The 27,529-nt window shown below is 29.2% G+C and overlaps 1 protein-coding gene across 5 annotated transcripts in view; it reads left to right on the top strand.

Moving 5' to 3' along the window:
- LOC117175954 (cytohesin-1) overlaps positions 1 to 27,529 on the top strand; it is a 115,703-nt gene that overhangs the window by 71,865 nt on the left and 16,309 nt on the right. For all 5 annotated transcript variants that reach the window (XM_033365830.1, XM_033365833.1, XM_033365832.1 and 2 more), the window contains 2 exons: positions 10,476 to 11,081; positions 26,008 to 26,119. In XM_033365830.1, the coding sequence (XP_033221721.1) occupies positions 10,476 to 11,081; positions 26,008 to 26,119 (718 nt within the window). The remainder of the gene's footprint in view (positions 1 to 10,475; positions 11,082 to 26,007; positions 26,120 to 27,529) is intronic.

Here is a 27,529-nt window from a genome sequence, read left to right as displayed (position 1 = left end):
CCTCCCATGGATTCAACCCCGCACGTCCAAGTTAGGATGGCATGCCTAGTCCCGTGTTTCCTATGTCCATGTTTCTTCCATGTAGCCCACAAGATAAGTTGCTGTTCTACATTGCCGATCATTTATCGACGAAAGTTGTGACACATGTTTCACCTAAGCACTCGTAAATATTATTTTCGTCGGGCCTGCCCCCCTGGCCAAGCCTCACTTATTTATGGGATTTATTATATATTGTACTTGTATTACGTCTAATTAATATAATTAGATTGTGTGATATGGTTTTATCTGTCAAAATATCACATTTTTATACTGTATGTATTTGTCAATAAAGTTAAGGGCATGTGACACAGCCAAATACCTATATTATCGACCTCACTTTATCAGCTCACTGAATTTTTTTTTGAACCTAAGAACTTTTTTTGCAAATAAAATATTGAGTTGAAACTTTGGAAAATGTATTAGTGTACAATAAAGTACGTTTAGGCACTGCCTTTTGGTAGGAACTTTACTGAAAATTATTTCATCTTTTTTCTGAACCTCGACATTTTTTGAACGTTCGAACTTTTTTATATATAAAATATCGATCTCAAACTTTAAGAAATGCAAGAGCTGAAAGAAAACTACGTTAAAGTACAAAGCTTAATAATAAAAGATGTAAAAAAAATATTTCAAAAATCAATTCCAACGGAATCAGCCAGTAACGTTGTACACGAAAATGCGAACCCTCTAAAGCCTCGTCTAGTGGCCGCCAGGTTTCGTATTTTCGCGTACAACGTTACCGGCTGATGCCGTTGACCGATCTTTTATGTATAAAAAAAGTTCGAACGTTCAGAAAATGTTGAGGTTCAGAAAAAAGATGAAATAGTTTTCAGTAAAGTTCCTACCAAAAGGCAGTACCTAAACGCACTTTATTGTACTCTAATACATTTCCCAAAGTTTCAGCTCGATATTTTATTTACAAAAAAAGTTCTTAGGTTTAAAAAAACATCCAGTGAACTGATAAAGTGAGGTCGGCAATATAGGTATTTAGCTGTGTCAGATGTCCTTAAAAACTTTATATTTCTGTCAGCGAAACCTCCATTCATTCGTGGTAAAAACTGTTTTCTGTATAATTTTTCTTTTGCAACGTCAATTTTCAAGATTTTAGTAAGTAACACTATCTCTCTGATAAAATAGATTTATTTGAAGCAAAGTAGAACTAATATATACAAAATACCAATCATCATTTCAAAATAATTAAATGTAACCTTAGAGGCAAGTTGAATGTGGTCCCCTCGAGCGTAAAAATCTGAACCTGACAATGAAATTATTTCCAGCCCACTTTTTCTTCTGTATAACTTTAAAGAGAGTAGAAAACATATTTTTGTAAAAAGAAAAGGAAAATTCAAAAGCAAGTTTTTTTCAAAAAATCAATTTTTTTACATTCATAATGAAACAAATCCAAATTACTATAATAAAAGAGCTATTGGATCATCCTAAAAGAAGTTACAATAACGTGAAAGTGAAATACCACCTGAAAAAGTGAATACTTCAGGCCCATGCATATTGACAACCGGTTGATAAATGGATCTATGGTTTGGTGAATTAATATAGGTCCACTAGAACTATAATTCCTTTTTCTGTGTTTTAAATTAAATTTGTTTGGTAGTTTAGTCAGATTTTTGTAGTCTGAACAATATGATTAGATACTTTCGTCTATTTATTAATCATCAGAATGGGGCATAATTGTTTAAGACACTGGGTATAAATGGGAGGATAATATTGGAGGCGTTCACCCCTGTCAGGTGCACGCACGTCTACAGGGTGTGCTATCGTAGAAATTATAAATGCAAACGATATCTGATAGTGCAAATTTAATTATTTTTGTCATTGCCTCCTTACAGTAATCAGAAATTTCATTTGTAATTTTGATTATAGAAATAAAAATACGTACAAAGAACTAATAGAACATATATCAAAAATCAATAAGTAAATGCAGCATGTTCTTAAAATTAATTAATTTCGTCTGCATTATTTAGCGAACGCTTATTAATAATAATAATAATAATAATAATAATAATAATAATCTTAAAATTCATTCATTCACTTTGTCTCTTGATTTTTTTCTACTACCGAGCTTGACGGTTTCTTAGTAATACGTTAGTTTGACGTCTTTTCAAATTCTGTTTTCACTTAAAGTTGTTTAAATTGAACAGCAATTCTTTAGTTTGAATTGGAATATAAAATTAAATATTAGAGAGTCTTTAATTGCAAATATTCCAATTTGAAGAATTTTAAACTGTAAATCGTTAAAATTAAAGAATTTAAAATTGTAAATCTTACAAATTTAACTTTTTCAAACAAACGTTTGAAAGTGCATATATTTAGAATCTAGACATGTCTTACAGCATTTTTTGTCTAAATTATGAAAAATGACTCGATGTGAAGGCATCATCACGGAACAAAAAAAAACTCCTTAACCACGAATTTAAAAATTTTACATGCTACAGATGATCGAAATTGCTGTTTTACAAAAACGATTTCTTTGCGTGAGCAATCTGAATTGCTGCATTTACAAAACTTTGATTATGAATCTTGCAAATTGGACACTTGACTTTTCATCTTCAAAATCATGTAACTGTATACATTGTTATATGTACATCTTTAGAATTCAGGATTTTTCAATTGTAAATCATCAAAGTTTAACTATATAGATTCAAGATAGACCTGTTTCAAAAATATGCTTGCAATTTTATGAGCTTAACTATAAACATTCCAAATTAAACAATCTGGCTAATTTAAAATTATAACCACCCGCAAAATCGATTTTGAGTCGAACTCGGACATAGCGTTCCCGGAGAGAGTCAATTCCGAGAATCAACGCCGCGCCGCGACTATGGGTGACAAGAGTTGCGCGGGATGCGCGGAACTCACTCACACTCCCTCGGGTGTAGCAATACAATAGCCCTTTTACGTCGGAGTTGGACTATGTCTGGTTCCGTTAGGTAAAATCAACTTCAATGTTAGCCCCAAAACGGCGACTTCTCTGAGTTTGACTGTCTTTACTTATGATATATTTATTATGATATAGAGTCCCAACTTAATTAATTCTTTCTTTGCTTCTAATATCTGTCAGAATAAAATCTTTTGTTTAAATAAAAGTTAATTACATTATTTAATAAAAAACAATATAGTTGCAGTGTAGCCATTTTGCAGAACATTTCCGATAATTGATTAAATACATAAAAACATATGAATTAATATCAGACACTTAATTTACTCGTTTTCAAATTCTAAATACAGCAATTTAAGAATTTAACCTACTGTAATTTAATTGAAAAACCCCGAAGAACATTTTACAATCCAATTTCTGCCATTGTCTTTACTTTGTGTGACTGGCTGAAGATTGTATCAGAAAAATCATTCCGACCACTGGTAATTTTCAACGGCCCTCCGTGTAGCCACACTCCCTAACCAATAATTGCAGTGAGGATCGAGGGAACTTTCCTTTTTATTTTCACCCCTTTTCACTTTTTCATACCATCGTATATTCATAGCATACCCTTTTGTTAAACCTCTACGATTTTTTGCGATGGGAATCTACGTTCCACAAATCTACAGACTATCTCTCGATTCTCGATTATAAATATATTATGCTCGCGTGCAAAGCTTTCCTCTGGCAGACATGCATTTCATCGATCAATAATATAAATTGCTGTCTGCACGCTTATTTAGAATAATTGTCCTGAACGCCATCTGACCGGCAAACTTAGGCCGAAGGAGAACCTTGCACAAGGGCACAAGTATAGAGTTGTAAAGTTTCATGAAAAGTTTCAAATATTAAATCGGGAAAATTAAAAATATTGAAAAAAGGCTTGTAAGGGGCTATGCATAAATTACATAAAGTTTTTTTCCGAACTTTTGAACCACGTACCCCCTTCCTAGGGTCAACCGCTTTGTAGAAACGCCGTCTTCTTTAGTTGAAAATAAAAAAAATTGTGAACATTTTTTTTACGTTCTCGACCAAAAAGTCTGTTTTGTTTGAAAATCTATCTCTTTTGGTAGAATCTTGATCTTTTTTGGTTAAGATGCAACTGTTTTGTCGAGGATTCAACCATTCAGTTGAAAGTTTGTCTTTTTGGAAGAGTTCAAGTGTTTCTGATTTAAAATTTTAATCTTTTTTTCGTTTAAATATCAACTATTCCATTTTTTGTTGATAATTCATGTTTTTTTTTTTTTTTTTTTTTTGAAAATTTAAATACTTGGTTAAAATCTTAACTATACTTCCTTAATGTTTTTGTAGAGGATTCCGATTGCAGAGTAATCATACCAGTTGAAAGATTATTTTTCTGGTTAAAAATGTAACTATTTTGTTACAAATATGCTTTTTTCTGTTTGAAAATTAATTTTGTTGTTAAAAAATCATATTTTCGAGTTAAAATTTGTCTTTTTTCTTGAAAAATTAATCTTCTCAGTCGGAAATTAATCGATTTTGTCGATAATTCAACTATTTGGTTAAAAATAAACATTTTTGTTAAAATTCATATTTTTTTGTAAAAAATCCGACTTTTTGTATAAAATTCGTCTTTTTGGCTTGAAAGATTGTTTTTGTTTGAAAATGCAACTATTTTGTACAATATTTATCTTTTTGTTATGAAAACTAACCTTTTTCTGTTGAAATTACATAAAGGCCTTAAAACTAATGGCTTGGAAATGTGGAGGTTGAACAAAAACTTTAATTTGATGGTCGTGGCAATCCTGTTTTTTTATTCATTTAAACAACTTTAGATTTAATTTTTTTTAGAATTTTTATAACATTAAAGTTTTAAAATATAATCACTTTTATTTTTTTTTATTTGAGTAACTTGTCTAGCTTCTGCTTTTCCTTTTCACTGGTTTGCACAAGAAATAAATACACATGTGGTGGAAAATAGAAAGAAGCACCATAATAACGTGTACTAGGATGGCTTCGCGTCTTAGGCGGTTTAATGTCCTTAGTAGATTATACAAATTATGCACTCCTCCATCATAAGCTTTCTTTATAAAAATCCTAAGGGGATTATTCTTTGATTTATTAATTTTGACGCCATCAACAAGAAAAGTATGTGATTTACTTTGCGTTTAATATGATATCAGACACAAAACATGTTCTCCTATGCACCTTTTTTAAAGAATTTCTCTTTTTTGTCCTGTTTTCAAGAAACGTCCCGTTTTCCCATTTTTTGTCTAATGGCGAACTGAATTAACAGGACCACTATTTGTTAAAGTAATATTTTTTTAGTTAAAAATTGAACTTTTTTGGATATATAATTCTTCCTTTTGAATGGAAAATTCATACTTTTTGTTTTTTTTTTTTAGAAAACTCATATTTTATGGTTAAAAATTAACTTTTTTAAAAAAAATGCAAATTTTTTCTTTACAAAAAATTCTTTTTTGGCCTTCAAGATGTTTAAAATAGTGTAATTATACTCTTGGTCTCCTTTTTTGATTGAAAAGTCTACCATTATATTTTTGGCTAGGAATTCATCTCTTTTGGTTAAAAATCCTATTGGTTGAAAATTGAATTATTTTGTTGAAAGTTGAACTGTTTTGTTAAAAAGTCATATTTTTGGTCGAAAATTCAACTGTTTTATTAAACATTTATATCTATCGTATGAAAAATTCTCCTGTTGGCTGGAAAATGCAACTATTTGTTTAAAATTTGTTTTTTTATTTGTTTTAAATTTTATTTTTTAAACTGAAAATTCAATTTTTTGGTTAAAAATTCGTCGTTGTGATTGAATTAAACTATTTTTTTATTAAAAATGAATGTCTTTTTTACTTGAAATAACAGTTATTACATCTATTTACATTAATATATTTATGTTTTTCATTGAAAGTTAAACTGCTTTGTTAAAAATTCAGTTTTTTGTTTAAGAATTCATCTCTTTGGTTGAAAATTTAATTATTTTCTTAACAAAATTTTTTATATTCATATCTTTTGGTGGAAATGTAATCTTTCTTCGTTAAACATGCACCCGTTTGTTTGAAAAAAATCTGTTTTGAAAACTCAACTCTTTAGGTAGAAAACCTATTTTGGTCGAAAATCTTTTTTGATTGAAAATTGGTTTTTATTTTGTTTTAAGATTAATATTTGCATCTGAAAATTCCACACTTTTGTTGAAACTTCGTCTTTTCAGTTGAATTCAGCGGCTTTTTGTATTTACATTAAAAATATTATTGGCTTGAAATTTTATCTATAATATTTTTCGTTGAGAATTCATCTTGTTTGGATAATTATTATATTTTGCTTAAAATTCGTCTTGCTTCAAAGTTCAATTGAAGATTCATTTTTCTTGGTTGAAAATGAACTTTTTTGTTTAAGATACATCTTTCCAGGTTTCAAAGTCAACATTTTTCTAAGACATTTGACTTTTTAGCTTCACAGAAAAAACTGAAGTTAAATTTTTTTGCATGTAAAATTTCCCGTTGTTAAAGTTTACATGCTATTTGGCGAAAGTTTATCCTACGATGGAATAAAAGCTGTCGTCTGCTACGGCATCCTTAGCAGCAATGGGAAAACGGCAAAGTATGAGTGAATTCGAGCTATAAATCGAGACAACCGATTTAAAACAACACAGAAAGAACGAAAGTTTGAGTTTGTTGCAGGCAAGACTTGCAAACGGTTAAATATTTAATTTATTTCGGCGAAAGTTTGACTGAGGGTAGGAGAATAATTCTGATCTCGTCTACTGCATCACGATGAAGTGAACAAATTTCGGTAACACATGTAGAATCAGCAAACAGAAAATAGGGAAAAAAATGCGTTCTTACTGATATATATTCTCCGAAATAAATTAGATTATTGTAGAGGAATTAGAAGTTATTCAATACCATTCAGCAAAAAGCGCAAAAAGCAACTTATCAACTGGCATATGGGAATCCCCAGTTCTCTCCAATTTAATAAAATTAAACGGCGACACATAGCGCTGGCATCGCAATTCTAGCGACATCGCGAATAAAAATGGAGCGATTATAAGGCGAAAGATAATCCAGGCACGGTTAAAAATTCGAAATTATTTTCGATTCATGTAAAGTTTATCCGGCAAGGTTAATTTTTGTTGCGGTGAATCTTTCACATTTACGTAAAAAAATCACCATTTTTCCCCTTTTTTTGGATCATTTTTTGTCTGTGAAGACTGCGATATTGTCAAGAGTTGTAAAGTACTTCAATTTCTCGAGTAATTGAAAAAATAACTTTAGAAAATTCTCAATACAAATAATTTTGAAATCTGGTGTTTTTTTTTACCTCTAATTGGAATGTCTTCGTAATTCAAAAGAACGTAGAAACTGAAGGGCCCTAACAACATATTCAATTTCAAGCAGTTTCATTTCAGAAATAGAAGGATGTTTTTTGTGAAATGAGAACTCAATTGTCATGTAAGGAGCGGCTATAAATATTTCTGTAACGTGTTTGTAATAACACGTGTTGCGGGAGTCCTGAAGACTTCCGGAAGATCCAAACAGCCTTCACATGTCGTCCGTGTTATGACTATATCCGGCCGAAAATAAACTCCACTTCCTTATGAAAATTGCCTAAACTCTTTCGTTCGCAAGGTACCCTTCAATTGTATCGTTTATAGTTTATATGATGGGCATTTGGGGAACGGTCTTTCGTTTTTAAGAGGTCATTATCACTAACATTTCTTTTTTATAGGGCTTCCAACCCTAAAATTAGGGATATCGTCTAATTATAATAAATGAAAATTTTTCACTGATGAACATCCTTACAGTTAAATAAAATCGGGCTATATCATGTTTACATTAAACTTCAATTGTCTAATATTCTCAGATACGGAAACAATCCGAACTCTAATTAGATTTCCGGCGTCTTTAATTGAAGTGATACACAGGGAAAACTTCCCGAACTGCTCATGATCTCGTAATGAGGTCAAACTAATTCTTTCAAACACGAATTGAAGTAAATTCCTAACAATTTCTCACACGACATCGAGAGGATGTTGCAAATTTTAGTACCAATTGAGTTGTTTATTTGAACAATTATTATGAGTTTTTCAAGGACTAATAAATGAAAAAAAAATCAGCTTTTCCGGACATTACTTTGGAACAGAAACCTTTTAAGGGTTTTAATTAATTGTAAGAATCCTGATTGTGGTTCTGATTCTGCGATAAAAAGATAGGTCTTCTCACAATCAAGCTTGAGTGTCTATTTTTGAACGTAACAAAAAGTAACTCAGAAGCGCCGCCGTACGCTTTGAGAATTCTTAAGGACGCTACGAGGCCGTCATTGTTGAGTGCCTTTCGTGTTCTTCCTTTTCTTATCACACTCATGTAAAACAAAGAATTTTTATCCTGAGTTAAATGAACTCAGGAATAAAATGTAAATAAGTACTAAAAGTTCAGGCATTTCTTCACAGTAGAAGAAATTAGTCTGGTTTCCGATTTGCATCATTTTAAAATTTTAATAAGTTCCAGCCAAATAATTATTCATTATTCGCATAAATAGTGCAAACGGCTTTCTATTAAAGATTATTAATTTTTCAAATTTGAATGTCTATTTGTTGAGAAAGTATTCCCTCTTACCCTATTTTTCTTAAAACCCCGTATAATCCTAATTTTTGATCATTTTTGCCATTTTTCTCCTTTTTTAAAGTTGCGGTTAATTTTTCAAGAATTATAAGAAACTTGCGGCGGATAAAGATATGTATACAAATTTTCGCAATCTTTTTATTGAAAATCTGATTGGATTTACATTGTGCGCAGGTGTTTCATATCTTAAAATTGAAATTTTGTTAATTTAATTCAAGCAAAATCATAGCTTTTCTTCTAAATATCTTGGATTATGTTAGTTTTTTTCACAGGAAATCAGCATTTTTTAACAAAAATGATCATCATTTGATTTCAAAGTTTCATAATTTTTGAACAATTTAAGTTTACTTTAGCGTCTTACATTACATTTTGAAAAAGATTTGCAATTCTGAACAGTTTTCTGTCATGTTATGTTAGTATTTTTCGTCGGGAATTATTGGTGTTTTTAATAAAAAAATTATTCAATTTCAAAGAATATGTATAATTTTGCAACAACGTTAGACTATGTTAGTGTGTTTCACCCTTGAAATTGAGATTTTTAAATAAAAATAATTTTACTTAGATTCATTTATTCCAGTTTAAAATAATAAAATTTTAGAAGCATGAACAATTTCGTATTATGTAAGTGTTTTTTGTCCGAAAGGGGTATTTTTGATTAAAATATAATGATATTTCAAACCTTCAAAAGAATATTCACAACTGAAGAACAATTTTTTGGTTATGAAAGCGTTTTACACCGGAAAGCGGTTTTTTTGTAATCATCGTGAGATTTCAAAGATCAATTTTTTTTGTACAATTGTAAGTTAATCCACCAGTTTTCACTGAAAATATCTATGTAAATTTCAAATAAGTTTGACAACTTTTTAACAATTTAAGGTTATGTTAACTTTTATCATCGCAAATTAGTACTCTTAATAAAAAATAATTGGATGTCAAAAAAGATAACAAATTTGTAAACAATTTTAGGTTATGCTCGTGTCTTAAAAATAGGAAATACAATCTGTGACAATGAGTTATATTTTCAGCAGGCATTCGAACGAAATTAAGGGACATTTTTAGATATTTTCCAATAATTTTTTGAAATTCCATATAATTTACCTGAAAATAATCAAAGTTTTATGTTGGAAAGAAACAAAAAGGAACGTAAAGAAAGTATCTTTACATTCCTTTTCGTTCTTTATCATATAAAATACTATAAATAAATATATACTATAAAATGTAAATCATTTTATTCTATATAAAATTTTAGACTAAGCTTAGTTTTTAGCCAAATCCTTTTAAATTTATCGAAATAATTGGTAAATATCCAAAAATGCCCCTTAATTTCGTTCGAATCCCTGATTTTCAGGAATATTTACAGTATTTGATCAATAATATACAACTGTTGTTTGATTATATCTACAGAAATATTATATATTGATTCAGAAGCGAAGTTATTAATTTTCATCAATTATGGAAAGATTGTCTTTGCTTTTATTGTCTATTATTTCAAATAATAGATACTATGAAATACGTTGGTCCATCCGTTCTTCAGTCGTACTTTTTTCCAGGGTGAGGAAGTGAGGGGAGCAAAAGTAAAAAAAGTGTGGAGGGAGTAGGGGAATTGGGGGAAAATATGGAGAAATAAAATGAGGAAAGTGAGGGGAAATGAAGGAGGTAATGTAGGGGTAGTGTTTGCTAATGAGGGAAATGAGAGGTAGGGAAAAGAGTGATGGCGAAGTATGAGAAGTGAGGGGAAATGATTAGAAATGACGGTGAGTAGGGGAAGGGAAGGCATGTGAAGGTTGGCGAATGGGAGTGCTAGCTTGGGAAGCGATGAGAGGTGGAATTTAGTGTTTTGATAACAATGTATCAAGCAGACGAAAATTTGCAGTATCTCTAAGATTGTCTTTTTTTTCTGATTTCAGCAACTGAAAGATGAGTTGGGTGAAGTTGTGGCCGAGATGGAGGCGATGGAAGGAGGAGGACTCGTGCCCGACGAGTCGAAGCCTTCGAATAAAGCGAAGCAAATGTCGATCGGTCGTAAGAAGTTCAATATGGACCCGAAAAAGGGTATCGAGTACCTGATAGAACACAACCTCCTGGCAGCGACACCCGAAGATGTTGCGCAGTTTCTCTACAAGGGCGAGGGTCTGAACAAAACCGCGATCGGCGATTACTTGGGAGAAAGGCACGACTTCAACGAAAAAGTCCTTCGAGCTTTCGTCGAGCTCCACGATTTTACGGACCTAATCCTGGTCCAGGCTCTGAGGCAATTCCTCTGGTCGTTCAGATTACCAGGAGAAGCTCAGAAAATCGACAGGATGATGGAGTGTTTCGCCCAGCGATATTGCCAGCTGAATACCAATATTTTTACGAATACGGATACTTGCTACGTTCTCAGCTTTGCCATAATCATGCTTAATACTTCATTACATAATCCTAGTGTTAAGGACAAACCTAGTGTGGAGCAGTTCATCTCCATGAATAGGGGAATTAATAATGGTGGAGATCTTCCACGAGAACTACTTGTGGTGAGTTGAGAAGTTCTTGGATTATATATTTTTCCAAAAAGTAAATCAGGTTTATGGTTTCAGCCAAATCTCTTCCCTGATCCTCTCTTTTCCCCCTTTAAAAAAAAAAGAATTCCTCTTTTTTCCCTGCTTTCAAGAAACTTCCCCGCTTAACAACTTTCAATGAAGTACTTGAAATTTAACCAAAGAGGTTTTTAATTTTCAATTAAAAAAAGTTTAATTCTACCTAAACGATTAATTTTTAAGAAAATAGATTAATCCCTAACTTAAACTAATTAATTTTCAACCAAACTGTTACATTTTCCACTAAAAAATATAAATATTCAACCAAAAATGAAAAATAAAAATATTTAGTTAACAAAATCAAAGATATTAGGTCCAACCAAGTATTTGAATCCTCAACCAAAAGTGATTAAAATTTTAACAAAAGCTCTTCACTGTTCCCCTCATTTCTATCTTTTTTAAAAAATTATCTTTTTCCCCGTTTTCAAGAAACTTTCCCTTTCAACGATTCTTTACATACATGCGAACTGAATTAATAGAACCCAATAAAAATATCCAACTGTTTTTCGTTACAGGTTCATCCTTTTTAATTGAAAAGACTACTATTCTGTTTTTGGTGTAGTATTTTATTATTTGGTAAATAAGCCTTATTTGTGGTTAAACAATCAACCCCTTGGATGAAACTTGAACTATGTTGTTAAAAAATGTTATTAGTTGAAAGTTGAACTTTTTTTTCAATTTATTTTTTTGTTTGTTTGTTAAAACTTAATTTTTAACTGGAAATCCAACTATGTGGTTGAAAAATATAATTATTTTGTTGAATAGTCAACTGTTTTGTTAAAAAGTAATATTTTTTTGGTCGAAAATTTAATACTTTCTTGAACGGTCGCCTTTTTGAGTAGAAATTTAATCTGTTTTTATGGAAATTCGTCTTTTTGGTATTAAAATTCATCTTTTTTGGTAGAAATTTAATCTTCTTTGCTTTAAATATCAACTATTCAGCTTGAAATAATCAACTATTGGTTGCAAATGCAACTGTATTTGGTTAAAGTTGAATCTTTTTTGTTTAAAAATTTGACGATTTTTTTGAAAAATATATCTTTGTAGTTTGAAAATTTAACTATGTTTGTTGAAAATTCATCTTTTCGGTACAAAAGTTCTTGGTTTAAAATTCATCTTTCTTGCCTGGACATTCAATTATCAAAAAAAAAAAAAAGAATTATGGCTGAAATTTAATCTTTTTGTTTAAAAACTCGACAGTTCGGTTGAAAATTCATCTTTGTAGGTTGAAAATTCAACTATTTTGTTAAAAATTAAACATTTTGTATGAAAATTCGTCTCATCTGCTTGAAATTTGAATTATACAGTTGCAAATGCGACTATTTTTCTTATTTTTTGTTGAGTTCAAAATTCAACTATTCGGGTGAAATATCATTTTGCTTGTTTTAAAATTAATTTTGAAATTTTTAAATGCAGAAGTTTTCATTCATTACTCAGAAAATACTGAAAAAGTTAAACAAGAAATTATTTTTTAATCCAACTCAAAACTTCCGAAAATGTTGTGAAATCGTTCTATTGTATAAAATTTAAGTCTTAACTGAAGTAATTCTTTAATTTGGAAAGCTTTAGTTTGGAATTATACAATTTTAAAAAATTCAATTTTTTATTTATATATATTTTTTATTTTAGATACGTTTATAGCTTTAAATTGTAAAAATTCAAAATTTAAGAACTTAAAGTTTTGAAAAATGTACTATCTATAGTTTCAATTTCTTCAGAAAATGTAGAAAAAACTCATTTTTTCTTAGGATTAAGATAGTTTATCAGATTTTTATTATTTAAAAATATCTTCTTCTTTTGCAAATTCTTCAATCAAAAAATTACTGAAAATTTAGAATGGATAATATAAAATAAGCAACATATCTAGTTGAAATCAAAATCAGAGTCCTGAGGATGTTGCTTAAATATCAGAGACCTATGAAAATATTAAAATCTTCAGAAGACTGACATTTCTCAACAATTAGACATGTAAACTGTCAAAGCTTATACAATTGTCATGAATTTCTGGCACCCAGTTTAAAAAGGAATTACTTTGGCTCCGTTCCAACCCTTGTTATTCTTTTTAACAACTGTTTCATTCACAGTTCACTTCCTTGTTATTTCTCTCTGAATAGTCTTGTAAAATTATTCACGTAACTTTGACTTGACTATATTTAACTTTTTATGTTTGATTCAGCTGTCAAGATTTTATTTTCGAACATGAGTAGATTTAGTTTCTAGTAATGCAAATCCTAGAGATAACAAACATAAATTTTGTAAAGAAAGTATAAAAATATATAATCAGTATTCTAAAAATCAACATGTATCTCAAAAATTCCGAACAGTGACTCACATTGTTTGCTTGTCGCCTACCAACTTTGCATTTGAATTGCAGATGCTTGCTGATTAAATACCTTGAGGGATTGTGTGCCAAAACTTTCTCTTCACGATAAGGAAAATTACTAGAAAAATATTTTTATTTTGGAGACCATATCTCTCGAACAAATGAAAAATTACTAATCATCTTTTTTTTAAATTGAATTGTAGGGATATTTTTATATTATGTTTCCCTTGAAGAAAACAATTTTGGTGTTATTTTGACATACATTTTTTTTCTTTCTGTGAATATATTTCAATCTGCCTTTGAATATCATCTAGTTTGGTACTTTTATCCCTCAACAGATTCTTCATTACGTGTACTTTTTTTTATAAAACTTGACTTATGAGTCAGAGGCTGCATCAAAGTCAATTCCTTTTTGTCTAACTTGTCTTTATTCTTATTCTGCATTTCTTGGTGAACTTTTTATCAGCAGAACGTCATTGCGTTCTCTAACATAAGTACCTAAATAATTGCGTCAGAAACAAACAATATTAAAGTTATCAGAGATAGTAAGTAGGTCGTCACAAATTCGAATTTTCAAAGTCAAATCAAGAAAGTAAAGATTCAAATCTATTTGTGGGCGATTCTGAACCAATCTATTTAGATTATGCCATTTTTTAAATAGACAAAGAAACAATCAAAAAATTTTAATACATTTCTAAAATTTATAATATTCAATAAATTCTTTCACAAATGTTTAAATAAAAAGATTTCTTTCAATAAATTGAACTAATATTATTTGGACTCAATTAAAATAACTCTTATAATATTAATAATCAAGTCCTGCAGATTCAAACCTACTTTTACAGGGTGACCGTTGCTGGACAGAACAAACCGAGAAAAGAGAGGGCATTTATTTTTTGAAGGATAATATTAAAATTTTTGAAAGAAAAATGTACTACTAAATTACTTGAAATATAGTGCAATTTAAAATAAGTTGATTTCAACTCTTTCTATATTAAATTGATTTTTTAACTTAAAAGAAGACAAACAATTAAACCCCTGCAAAAGTGGGCTCTCAACGAAACGTGTAATAGTTGATATTTTAAAAACAACAATTATAATTTATAATAATAAGCAGTGGAATTCAACCAAAAAAATACGATTGATCAACAAAATACATGCACTTTCAACGAAATGGTTGAATTTTCAACTAGAAAAGATAAATTTTCAACCAAAAATGGAATAGTTACATATTCAGTCAAAAAAATTATTTGTTAACCAAAAAATAAGAATTTCCAACAAAATAAATCAATTTTAAACAAAAAAAGAACTTTTTACTAAAAATAATAATTTATTATAAGGAAACGTACTAAACCTTATCTAAGTTCGTAACGTTGCCTCCACTGCCACCCTATAACCAACCGTAGTTTGTGGACAGTCTCTGAAATTCCAGTTTGTTGAAAAATGATTTCTATCGAAATGCGCAACTCTAAAAAATAAATACACTGAACTCTTGGCTTACGGCTCGAGGGCAAGCCATGCCGTGTCAGAAACCGGTATTATATCGGTGGTTAAAAGTAACAATTGCCTCCGTGTGTTCTATTGATAGGTTAAATATTTTTACTCGGTCGTTCACGAGTTATATATTTTCAGACGTAATTTATCATTGTAATAATCAATTTGTCACTGAACGACACTTGGGACGAGTCATCCGTATTCGATTAGATATCCGCGAGAAAAATTCGCTAAATGGAAAAACGGTCGGAATCTCATGTGCGTAAATTGTTTATTACGCTCGAGATTGTACCTTGTGAGTCAGAAAACGAAGCTTATATGTCACACTCGATTGATTCTGTAAACTGCGATCACGTGATTAACAAACGCAGAAAGCGTCGTCGCATATTCAAAGCTCGACGTACAACAATCTGAGGCATGAATGTGACGTGTTAAATAATTATGAAATAAGAGAGGGACAGTAGTATGGTTCGCGATCTAGCGACTCCGACTCAAATAAATAGTTAACTAGCTGAACTCAGTTTTTTTTCGAGCTTCTTCTTTGATTGTGTCGAATTATTATCTTGATGCGAAATAGAATCGATGAAAATACTTGAGTCTTCAATTTTATACGTGTCAGTTTTGGAAGTTCACAAAATGAAAATTTTATTTTATATAAGACAACACCAAAAATAAGATTCATCGTAATATCGCTCTTGTAAGACTGCGTTTCCCCCCCCCCCCCCTTCCCCATGCACTCTGAAATGTATACAAAAATCCGAGTAAATTCCAACTTTCCTCGAAATGCTCGGTTCTCGGATTTTCTTTCCCTTATTATGTACTAGTATTTGATTCCAGGTAACAGCAAAAAAAGTTTCATCCCAATATCCTTATCGGAAGACTGCCTTTTAGTCAGACAGAGACTCTTAAATGTACATAAAAGTCCATGGGTGGATAAAAGCAGCCTTTCGAGAAAAATATTGAGATGAATCTTTTTCTGGTGTTGCCTAATATCAAACACAAGTGAAAAACGAAAGAAAATTTTAGAACCGAACGCTTAGAAGAAAGGTGTAATTTGTTCAGAAATTCTTCTTATACATTTCAGAGCCCGTGTGTGAATAAAACACAGTATTCCGATAAGGATATTAAGATCATACTTTTTCTTGAATTGTTGAACGTCAATTACAACTAATTATTAAAATAAAAATGTTTTGAACCGGATGTTTCGAGAAAAGTTAAAATTTGTTCCGTCTTTTTCCTTATACATTTTTTAAAGTGCATGTGTGGGCGAAACACAGTCTTCCGATAAGGATATTGGTAAGATTCTTTTCTGGTTCTACTTCTTTACTTTTTTTTTTGTAATTCTTTCTTCAATTCTTTGTACAGTTTTTGGTTGAAAACTAATCGTTTTTGATTAAATTAAATTGTTTTTTTTATCTCAAATAACAGTCTTTTTTGGTTGAAAGTTGAACTGCTTTTTTTAACAATCCTTTTTTTTTTAATTCACCAATTTGGTTGAAAATTCTTCTTTATTGGCTGAAAATTAACTTTTTTGTTGAAGGTTCATCTTTTCGGTTTTCAACTATTTTGGTAGAAAATCTTTTGAGAGTAAAAAATTCAACAATTTTCTTCTGAAGATTCGACTTTTTTTATTTAACTGTTTTTTATTTAAATTTAAATTTTGTTTCTTTTGAAAATTTATCCATCTCGTTGAAAATTTATCATTCTTGATTGAAAATTAACTTTTTGGGTTGAAAATCAAAATTCATCTGTTTTGTAAAGAATTCGCTTTTTTGGGTTACGAGTACAAAAATTCTTGCTGGAAATTCGTTTTTCTGGTTTGACAATCCTAAAATTTTTTATAAAAACTTAAAATGTTCTCGGATTTTATCGAAAATTGAACTACTTGATTCAAACTTGAACTTCATGTTTGACTTTTGTAACTTGAAAACTCAACTCTTTGATTTAATATTAATCATTTTGGGTTGAAAATTTAACTATTAATAAAAAACGAGCAGAAAGGATTTTCGGGAAGAAGAATGTGGAAATTGAAAAGATTAAAAAAAAAGTATTTGCGTGCATTTATTTGGCAATTTAACTAATTATGATATTTAACTTTTGTTTTTTTTTTTATTTTGACGAAGGTGACTTTTCTGAATAACAAAATTTTTTTTTTCAATACGAGAAATACGAAAAAATGCAGAGAAAAGATGTTCCTCCCTAAACACACAAAAAATAGTTCATGTTCACTTTTTGATATTTCGCACCGCCTCTCAAATATTTACATACATTTGGATACTTTTGTCCTTTGGATTTGCCCTTCGCACTAATTTACTGCGGGGAATGGACCCGTAATGAGGGGTTAATTACTCCTGCAATCTGGTATACATTCTCTCGACAGTCCCATGAAATCCTTTGTGATTCCCTGCAATCTTTTACAATACCTTCTAATCCCCCTTTACGAAAAAATATAAGAAATTCCGTATATGTCTATAATGATTTTTCTGTAATGAATTTCTTTTAATTTTTTTACGATTCTTGGAAATTCATTATAAGAAAATCAATAAAGAAATTTAATAATGTTAAAATATTGAAAGAGTTGTTGGAAACTTTAAGAGCATGTGATACTTAGAAAATTGTCGATTTTACCAGTTTTAGGTTCCCACGGCTTTTTTTCTTTAATAATCAATATTTTGTCTTAAAAATTTGGGACATGATAGCGACCATGCTAACGGACGTCCCCACACACTTTTTTTTGGTTTATTTCAAAAAAGTTTTAATTTAGCAAAATCTGATTAATTTGCATAGCGTTTAGGAATTAGTATCGATTTTACCAGTTTTAGTTTCAGACGGCTTTTTTTCTAGAATAATCAATATTTTGCCTTCAAAATTTTGGGAAATGATAGCGAGCATGCTAACGAACGTCCCCGCACACTTAATTTGTGGTTTTTTTCAAAAAAATTTTTGATATTGCTAACAACGTGTGTACATTTGGAGGTTATGTATGTTACAATTCTCCTGTGCGTTACTTCCAAACTACACAATATTTTTGGCCGAAAACTTTGGACTTGCAAATAAACATAGTAAATAATCTCCCGGAATTAACTCTTTTTGCAGGCAATCAAAAAAGTTTATTTCATAAATAATTTTCAGATTATCGGAAAGGCAGAGGTGAAAAATGACGTAACCTCAAAACAATACATATGCATAAAATTTTTATTTAGCACAATAAATTTTTTTGTTATTATCCCTCAAAAAAGAGTCCGGAGACGTCCGTTATGATATTTTATAGCATCTCTGAATTCAGTTTTTAAAAATTTTAATTTTTGTGGGAAAAAAGCCTAGGAAACTGTAAGTATCACATGCCCTTAAAGGGGCTTCCACTGATTTTAAGGCTTTTCAAAGGATTTTAAGGGCTTTTCAAATATTTAAATTATTTTAAAAAGATTTTATCGATGTTCAAGAGATTTAAAAATATTTCCATAGGTTTACAGATATTTCGAAACAGTTGGAGGGAGATAAGCGAATTTTAAATCATTTGAAATATTTTCAAACATTTCCGGGGATTTTAAGGAATTCGAAAGTTTCCAAGAGATTACAAAAATTTCAAGCGATTTTAAAAAATCTTATAGGATTTCCAAAGATTTCAAGATATTTCTATTCAACATTGTCAAACAAATTTAATTTAATTTAAACGGGTTCCTATCGATTTGAAGGAATTTTAAGGAATGTCAAGGAATTCCACTAGATTAAATGGTTTTGAAGGTTTATATTGATTTAAATGATTTTATTGTAAGAGAAATATGATGAGTAAGTTTAATTTAATTTGAATTCCCGAGATTTTAGCGGTTCTAAAGGATTTAACATATTTCGAGGGATTGCCACGGATGTTAAGGCTTTTAAAAGGATTATGTAGGATTTCTAAATATTTTAACTAATTTAAAAGATTTCATTGGTTTTCAAGAAATTGAAAATATTTTCACGGATTTCAAAGAACTTCGAAACATTTCAAGGGATTTTAGAAGATTTTTACATTTTTCAAAGATACTTCAAATAATTTCGTTGGATTTCCAAATATTTCAAGAGATTTCTAGAGAATTTTATTATTTCACAAGGAAGTTCAAAAGATTTAAGGATTTGATCAAATCTGCAAGGATTTCAAGCGATGGCAACAATTTCTTTTTTTTTATAAAGAGGACTTCACTTAATAAGTTAAATTTATATTATATATTTAAGAGCTTTCAAATGATTTATAATTTTTTGAACTACATTTTATGATCAGCAAACAGTTCAAGGGATTTTAAGGGATTCTAATGGATTTTAAGAGACACAGGATTTTAAATCAAGGGATTTTAAAGAATGATGTAGAATTTCCAAAGATTTCGAAGTATTTTTAGAAAACTTCAAAAAATATGTAGTTGAAATTTCATTAAATTTCAAGGGATTATTAGCGATTCCACAAATTTCAAGGGATTTGAAGGTATTTCAAAGAATTTCACAAGATTTAAAGGATTTTATTACATCCCTCAGAATTTAGAGGGATTTTAACTTTTTTTTCTGGGAAACTTCCATGAATAAGTTTAGTTCAATTTATATTAAAGGGATTTCAAATTATGTATACTTTACGGAATAAATTAAATTTTATTTCAAGGGATTTCTGCGGATTTCAATGATTCAAGGTGAGAAAGTGAGATTTGTAGGACCTTTAATTGTTTTGAAGATTCTGGGGCATTTTAGAATTTTCAAGGGATTTCAGCAGATTTTAGCATATTGCAATTAAATTTTAAGAGATTTTAAAGGTTTTAAGGAAATTCACAGGTTTTTACTGTGCAAAGTTTATTTGTGCAGAATCGCTATTTTTTTGTACTTTCATATATTGTGAGTGATCAATCATAAATCATTCTTTTTTAGTTTCTCTACTTTTTACAGTAATGGCTTTCATATTTTTGTATTGTTTATTCCAATGCTGATTATCCATTAATATTTTTTCCATGTAATGAGTAGTTATAATGCATTTCTTACAATCTATGGAATCTTTTGCAATTTCATTAAATCTTTTGCAAAACCACGCAATCTTGGAATCTAATGTACACAAAAAATTCGAGTATTTAACCCCTAGACTTGTAAGAGTTAGGTTTGATCCTTTTTTTATAGAAATGACTTTAAGGACAAGAGATTTATATTCAGCAAATAGAAAAATGGTACTTATTACTGTTACTATTTATACTTTATATGGTATTATGTATTTAATTATCCCACTAGAAATATACTTGACGCTTCCCGTGCGTTGAGAATAAAGCAATTGGATGGCTTATGCAAGTCGGACGTTGCCTGATTACTCTGAACGAGGGTGTGAGGAGAGTTAATTTTCACCACTCTCTCAATCATTGCTTTAACGATGGATTTATGTGAGCATCAATGGTTGCACTTTGCTCGCACAGATTTTGTAACTGCGCAATAACTGTAGCCCGGGAAATTTTGCTTGTAGATAAATTCAGAAAGTGAGCTTTTTCGGGGTTGCTGAAATAAATTCATAAAATGTTTTTAAATCTCGTGACCGAATTGAAAAAATCCAAATCGACTCATCGCGTGATTCATGAATCGAATTTTACGAACTGACTCAAGCTTTGATTCATTTCAAGACAAATTCAAACCGAACCTGCAGTTTGGAATTGGGTCGAATTTGATTGAATTGACGCATAATTAATGAATAATTTGGTTTTTGGGATCGACACTTTGCCCTAAACTCAAAATGAGCAACGATTTATAAAAGCAGAAAAAATATAAACACATTTTGAAAGAGGGCAGTATTAACATGTCATAATTATAACGTATCGTCATTTTTATCCAATCTCAGTAAACGCTTAATCATTTTGTTCTTTAAAGCATTCTCTACAATTCTACTCGTTGCATTCAGTTAAGAATAATTGGTTTATTTTGCAAATTACAAACAAATTATTTATATTAAAATTCAGAGTATGATTGTAAATAATGTTTCATCGAACAAAACAAGCCAGTCTTCATTACGATTGAATGGAACTTTTATTTATTGAATAGGCTTCTTGCATGATTTACGTCAATAGAGTTTTTCAATAATATATCATCTGCTCTTGAGATTGGTGAATAAAAATGTGGTGTAAATACTTTATTTGAGTGAATCACTTCTACCAATCAGTAAATGTATTTAAAAATATACGAATTTCATAATATAATGCAATTAAATCGATTTTTTAGAAGCTACCAAACTAATTGAACTTTTCCAATACTGTAAGTCTTACTGCTTTACGAATTGTTGGCTATCCCCCCCCCCCCATGAGAATGACCGTATTTTTGTTTCCACCCTCATTCCCGGAATGCAACGAAGCCGTTTAAATTAATGAGATTTTAAGTCGAAATAAATTGCATTTCAAACAATATATTTAAATTTTTACCTAAAAAAGATTTTCTATTAAAAAGCAGGAATTTGCAAACCAATAAAAAAATTTTCAACAACAGAAAATTTATTCTTAAATTTGATTTTTAAATTTTCAATCCAAAAAGACGAATTTTGAACAAATTAGTTGAATTGTCAGAAAAATAATTAAACTTTCAACAAAATAGTTAAATTTTTAACCAAATAGTTGAATTTTCAACATACAAAGACTAATTTTCTCATATGAAAATTGTTTTTTCGTGTACAAAAAACTAATTTTCAACAAAAGACATATATTTTCTTGTTTGATATATGAATTTTTCTTTTTAAAAATTCATCATAACCAGTTTAAAAGTCAACTGCTTCCTAAAAACTTCGAACTTTAAACCGGTGATGATGAATTTTCCAAAAAAGTTCTTTTTCAATCAAGGTAGGTGAATTTTTCATTAACTGGTTGAATTCTCAACTATAAGAAATAAGTTTTAATGTAAAAATGGAGTTTTTGAATTTTAAGTTTCAAACATTCTTCTTTAATAACAAATAAGAAGAATTTTCAACGAGTCGAATTTAAAGAAAAAATTAAAAAATAAAATAGTTTGATCATCAACCAGAAAGATGAATTTTGAACAAAACATATGGATTTTTTAAAAATAATTAAATTTTTAGCTTACAAAGAATATATTTTTCAAAAAAAGTGAATCACAAAATAGTTCAATTTTCAAACAAATAGTAAAATTTGAAACTGGGAAAGATAAATTTGAAACCAAAAACGGAATCGTTAGATTTTCAGTTGAAAAAATCCATTCTCAATAATTACATTTTTAACTGAAGAAATACACTTTCAACTAAAATTATCTTTCTTGAACGACAAAAATGATGTAAAAAAAGAGTTTAATTTGTAACCAAGTAGTTAAATTTTTAACGAGGAAGATACATTTATTACCAGAAAAGACGAATTTTCATCAAAATACATTAATTTTCAACCCAGAAGATTAATTTTCTATCAAAAAGACAAGTTTTTAACCAAATTTAAATTTTTAGGGTAAAAAATATAATTTTTTAACCCAAAAATGGAATTGTTAGATTTTCAGTTATAAAATGACTTTTACAATAATTATTTACAATAATTAATTTGAACCAAGAATTAAACGCTAATTCAACAAAGCAATGAAGTCCGATATTTGAAAGTGATTTTCAAACCCCCTCCCTCAAATTGGTAACGCAGTTTGTGGGCGGCCCCCTCCTTCTGTTTTTAATTTAGAGTTGCATGCTCTGTCAAACAAAACATTCAATTTGCAAATTCAGGTTTATTAACGCATCTGCGTCATTAGAATAAGAATCAGTGGAAAGAATAATATCCGAACTCTTAATCAATCCCATTGATCTCTAATCAAGTACAGTAAAGTATCAGTACGCAAAAAATAAATTTTTCAACTGACGTACAAGCGAGTCATTGCTCGTTGTAAAATCGATATTTATTCAAATCTTTTTTGTTAGTCGCAAGTTTAAAAATGAATACTTTCGGTGACGTCTTAACCTCTTTAATATTATACACTTTTATGTTCCTCATTTTAAGCAATTGACATTTCTAAATAAAATGTCTACATTAAATATTTATAAGCTACTTGGTTTAAATATTTTTAATTTTGCAAACATTCGAAGCAACCTGTAAATCTCTTTGAAATTTTAATGAGAACCTTGAATTTGAAGTAGTTTTCTACTCTTCGCTGTTAAATACTTATTTTATTGAAATGCGAAAAGTAATTTAAATATTTGAGTATCTTATAAAAGAAACATCTCGCTTAGAAAAAATCTTCTATTGAAAAGTTAAAAAAAATAAAGTTGTAATTGATCTTTTATATATTATAGAATATATAAGTCGATTTCAAGGCACTTTTTATACGACTGTACTAATTATTGTATAGATTTTAACAAACAGAATTTAATATTATTTTTTGAAATTTTGGTGTAAATATTACTTTTACATTTTAAACATGGTAAAGAATGTTAAAGTATACATTTTGTGTCGTATTCAACTTCCAAAAATAAACACAATTTAAAAATTTATTAATTAACCAAATTTCTAATTATTAAGAGTTTTTCAAATGTTTAAAACAATAATTATTCCGAATTTAAAGTGCTTGAATTTAAAAAAATATAATTGAACGATTTTGAATCAAAAACGTTCCAAATTAAACCATTTTAGATTAGATAAAATTTTGAACCATGGACAATATTTCGAATGGAATGAAATGGAATTAAACTTGTATAATTTCTGACAAAAAAGTTTAAAATCGAATATTTAAAAATTATAAGTGTTTGATTTTGACAAATTTTAAATCAGTAGCTCTCAAAATTTTAAAAATTCAGGCTACACATTTTTTTAATGGGAAAATTCCATGAGAAAAAAGTTGAAATTGTGGTATTTCTAATTTAAAGCGTTAAAAATTGAACAATTTTATTTTTAATTGAAGAATACCGAAATTGAATGATTCCAGATTCAAATTTTAAAATGTTGAAATTGGAGAAATTTTAGATTAGGATTTTTAAAACTCGATCATTTAAAATTCAAAGGAATTGAGGTTGTATTATTTTCAATTCGAAGCTATTAAAATTTGAAATTTTTAAATTAAAACCTCAATTAAATGTTTCAAAGTCAAAGTTTCGGAAATTTGTGATATTTAAATTTGCATTACATAAAAAATTATAATTTAACAATAAAATTAAATAAACTCAGCGTCATTTTCACCGTTCAAAATGAAAATTCAGCGTTCTTCTTTAAATTATGCATGGAATTACTTGAAATGCCTTTAAAACTCCTTAAAGTCCTCATGCATTTTTTTACTTCCTGCAGCTCTTCCGAATACCGCGGGATACCCTGAATTCGCATAATTTCGTGAGCCATTTGAATCCCTTAAATTCTTAGAATTTCCTAAATTCTGAGAATTCCCTTAATTTCAAGGACTTTAAAATAGTGCAAAGAATTCAGGGGAATTCAGAATAATTAAATAAATGTAGGGATTTTATAGAACTCCTAATATTTAAGGAATCCAGAGGAATTGATATAAGTAGCAGAAATTAGGGATTTGAAATAATTCAGAATATTTAAGGAGTTCAGAAAATGTAGGAAATTCCTGGAATTTCTTGAATTCCTAAAATGTGATGAATTCAGGAAATATAGAGAATTTAAAGAACTTCAGCAATTCAGGGAATTCTGGGAATTTCTTGAATTCCTAAATTATGACGAATTCAGAAAATTTAGTGAATTTAATGAACTTCTGCAATTCAAAGAATTCGTGGAATTTCTTGAATTCCTAAAATATGACGAATTCAGGAAATTGAGAGAATTTAAGGAACTTCGGCAATTCAGAGAATTTATGGAATTTCTTGAATTCCTAAAATATAATGAATTCAGAAAGTTCAGAGAATAGGAAATTCAGAGAATTCATGGAATTTGTTAAATTCCTGAAATATGATGAATTCAGGAAATTAAGAGAATTTAAGGAACTTCATTCAGAGAATTCATGGAATTTCTTGCATTCCTAAATTATGGCGAATTCAGGAAATTCAGAGAATTTAAGGAACTTCATCAATTCAGAGAATTTATGGAATTTCTTGAATTCCTAAAATATGACGAATTCAGAGAATTTAAGGAAATTCAGGAATTTAGAGAATTCAAGGAGGTTCAGGAATTTAGACCATTCGAGGAATTTCAGCAATTCAGGGAATTCAGAATATTCGAAGATTTTAGAGAATTCAGAAAATTTAATGAATTCCAGGAATTACGAAAATTGAAGAAATTTAGAATATTTAAATATTTTGGGGAATTTAGAGAATTTTAAGTATTTCTGATGATTTAGTGTATTCAGGCAATTCAAGAAATCCAGATATTCATAATATTTCAGGAAATCAGAGATGTTCAGATAATTCAGGAAACTCAATGCATTCAGATAATTGCAGACATTTTGGAGCATTAAGGGAATTTCAGAAATTCATTAATTTAAAGGAATTCAAAAAATTCGGAACATTCAACAAATTTAGAGAATTCCAGGATTTTCAGGGATTCAGAGTATTCAAGATATTTAGGAGACTGAGAATTCAAAAAATGTAAGGAATCCAGAATATACAAAAAAATCAGGATATTAAACAAATGTCAGGATTTCAGAGAATTCAGAATATTGAAAGATTTCAGGGATTTCTGAGAATTAAACAAATGAAGAGATTTTTAATAATTTAGGGAATCTGCTAAATGTTCATTGCTCTAATTATAAAACTCTACAATTTCGAGCATATAAATGATTTTTTAAAAATTTATTGTATGTAATTAATTAACAAGCTTAATTACTTCACTTCTGCTTGAAATAAAAAATTGTAATAGATAAAAAAATTTTGATTATTTTTAGTGAAGCTAATATCATAAGTCAAAAGGTTCGAATGGTTGTACATTCTTGTAAGTGTTTTAAGAAATCAAAAAATAGAAAAATTATTAACTGAAAAAGGAAATTAAAGAAATATAGTAAGTAAAACGTCAGATGTATTTGCATGTTTAAAAGATATTAGTTTCCAAATATCAAATTAATTTTGTTGTAAAATTACAATAATGTTAAATTTTTCTTAATCATCATTATGAACTGACCATTTTTCCTTTGTTTCAGAGTTTATACGAGAGCATAAAGACGGAGCCTTTCAAAATACCAGAGGACGATGGTAACGATCTGATGCACACGTTTTTCAATCCCGACAAGGAGGGCTGGCTTTGGAAACAAGGTAATTTCGTCATTACTAACATTGCAAATACGCTTGCAGCTTTTGTTGTTTCAACGTCTTTCACTTTGCACGTCAGTCATTATAAGGCAAACGTTATGCGGTAGAGGAAGGACGAACCTCTGGAAACCAGTGGCGTAACTGTCCCATTTCAGAAATTTAATAAATAATAATTACAGAAAAATATTAAAATTACAGATCCAAATTAAGATTAGTCTCTTCCTTCATATATTATGCACCAAAAGTTTCATCAGTCGCCTTAATAATGGAAATATTTCGTTGAATAAATCATGTACATTTAATAAGGTGATCATAAAAAAAAATTTTTTTCTGTATAAAACATGAAATGTAAATTATTAATATAATTGTACAATTTTTCATAAGTTTAAAAAAAATCTGTTCTTAACTCATCCAAGGCCTTCAAACACAGAAAAGTGTTCGCGCGCGCGCGCGCGCGCGCGTGTGTGTGTGTGTGTGTGTGTGTGTGTGTGTGAAAATGACAAATTGACTTACGTAAAAGTTAAAGTATGACAAAATTATGTTTGTCATCACGAAAAATCACTACACCCTAATATTATTCAGAATACTACCCTTTAAAGTGAAAAAAGCCACCCTCTATATTTCTTGCTTCTTTCACAATTCTGCAAATTCACAAAAATTGTAAAGTAACGTAGCCCAAAATTCTGTAAAAAACCAAGGAAATGGAGCGAATTTTCACGAAAATAGGAATACAATTCATAAAAATAAAGTAAATGTTAATACCATATTGAATTCAATGTAAAGCACTTTAAATTCTTAAGATATTCAATATTTCAATAAAAAAAGAAATTATTTAACTCAACAGTTCCATTAACACACAAGTAATTGAACTTTTAAACAAAAATTACGAATTTTCAACAAAATAATTCTATCTTCAACCAAATATTTGAACTTTTAGCTTATAAAGGATAAATATTTAATCAAAAATGGAATAGTTAAATTTTCGGACAAAAAAGTTATTTTTCAACAATAACAAAATTAATTTTCAACAAAAAAGTTAAATTGTCTACAAAAGAGGTCAATATTGAAAAAAATGAATTTTTAAGAAAGTAGTTCAACAACACACTATTTCAATTTTCGACTCAATTGTTGATTTTTGACGTAAAAAAGATGAATTATATACAAAACATTTGAATTTTTAATCTTAAAATATGATTCTTCCACTAAAAAGCTAGTTTTCATACTAAATAGTTATGTATTCATAAAAATAGTTGAATTTTTTACCAAAATAGTTTACCTTTCAAATAAAAGTGATTAATCTTAAAAAATGAATTAATTAAACAAATGAAGTCAATCAAAATTGGAATAGTTACATATTCTGTTAAAAAAAAATTCATTTTCAACTAAAAAGAAAACGAATTTGCAACAAAATAA

The sequence above is a fragment of the Belonocnema kinseyi genome, chromosome 7 (genome assembly GCF_010883055.1).
Source record: "Belonocnema kinseyi isolate 2016_QV_RU_SX_M_011 chromosome 7, B_treatae_v1, whole genome shotgun sequence".
Taxonomy (NCBI): domain Eukaryota; kingdom Metazoa; phylum Arthropoda; class Insecta; order Hymenoptera; family Cynipidae; genus Belonocnema; species Belonocnema kinseyi.
Note: the sequence above shows the minus strand (reverse complement) of the source record. Positions and strands in the feature narration are given on the sequence as shown.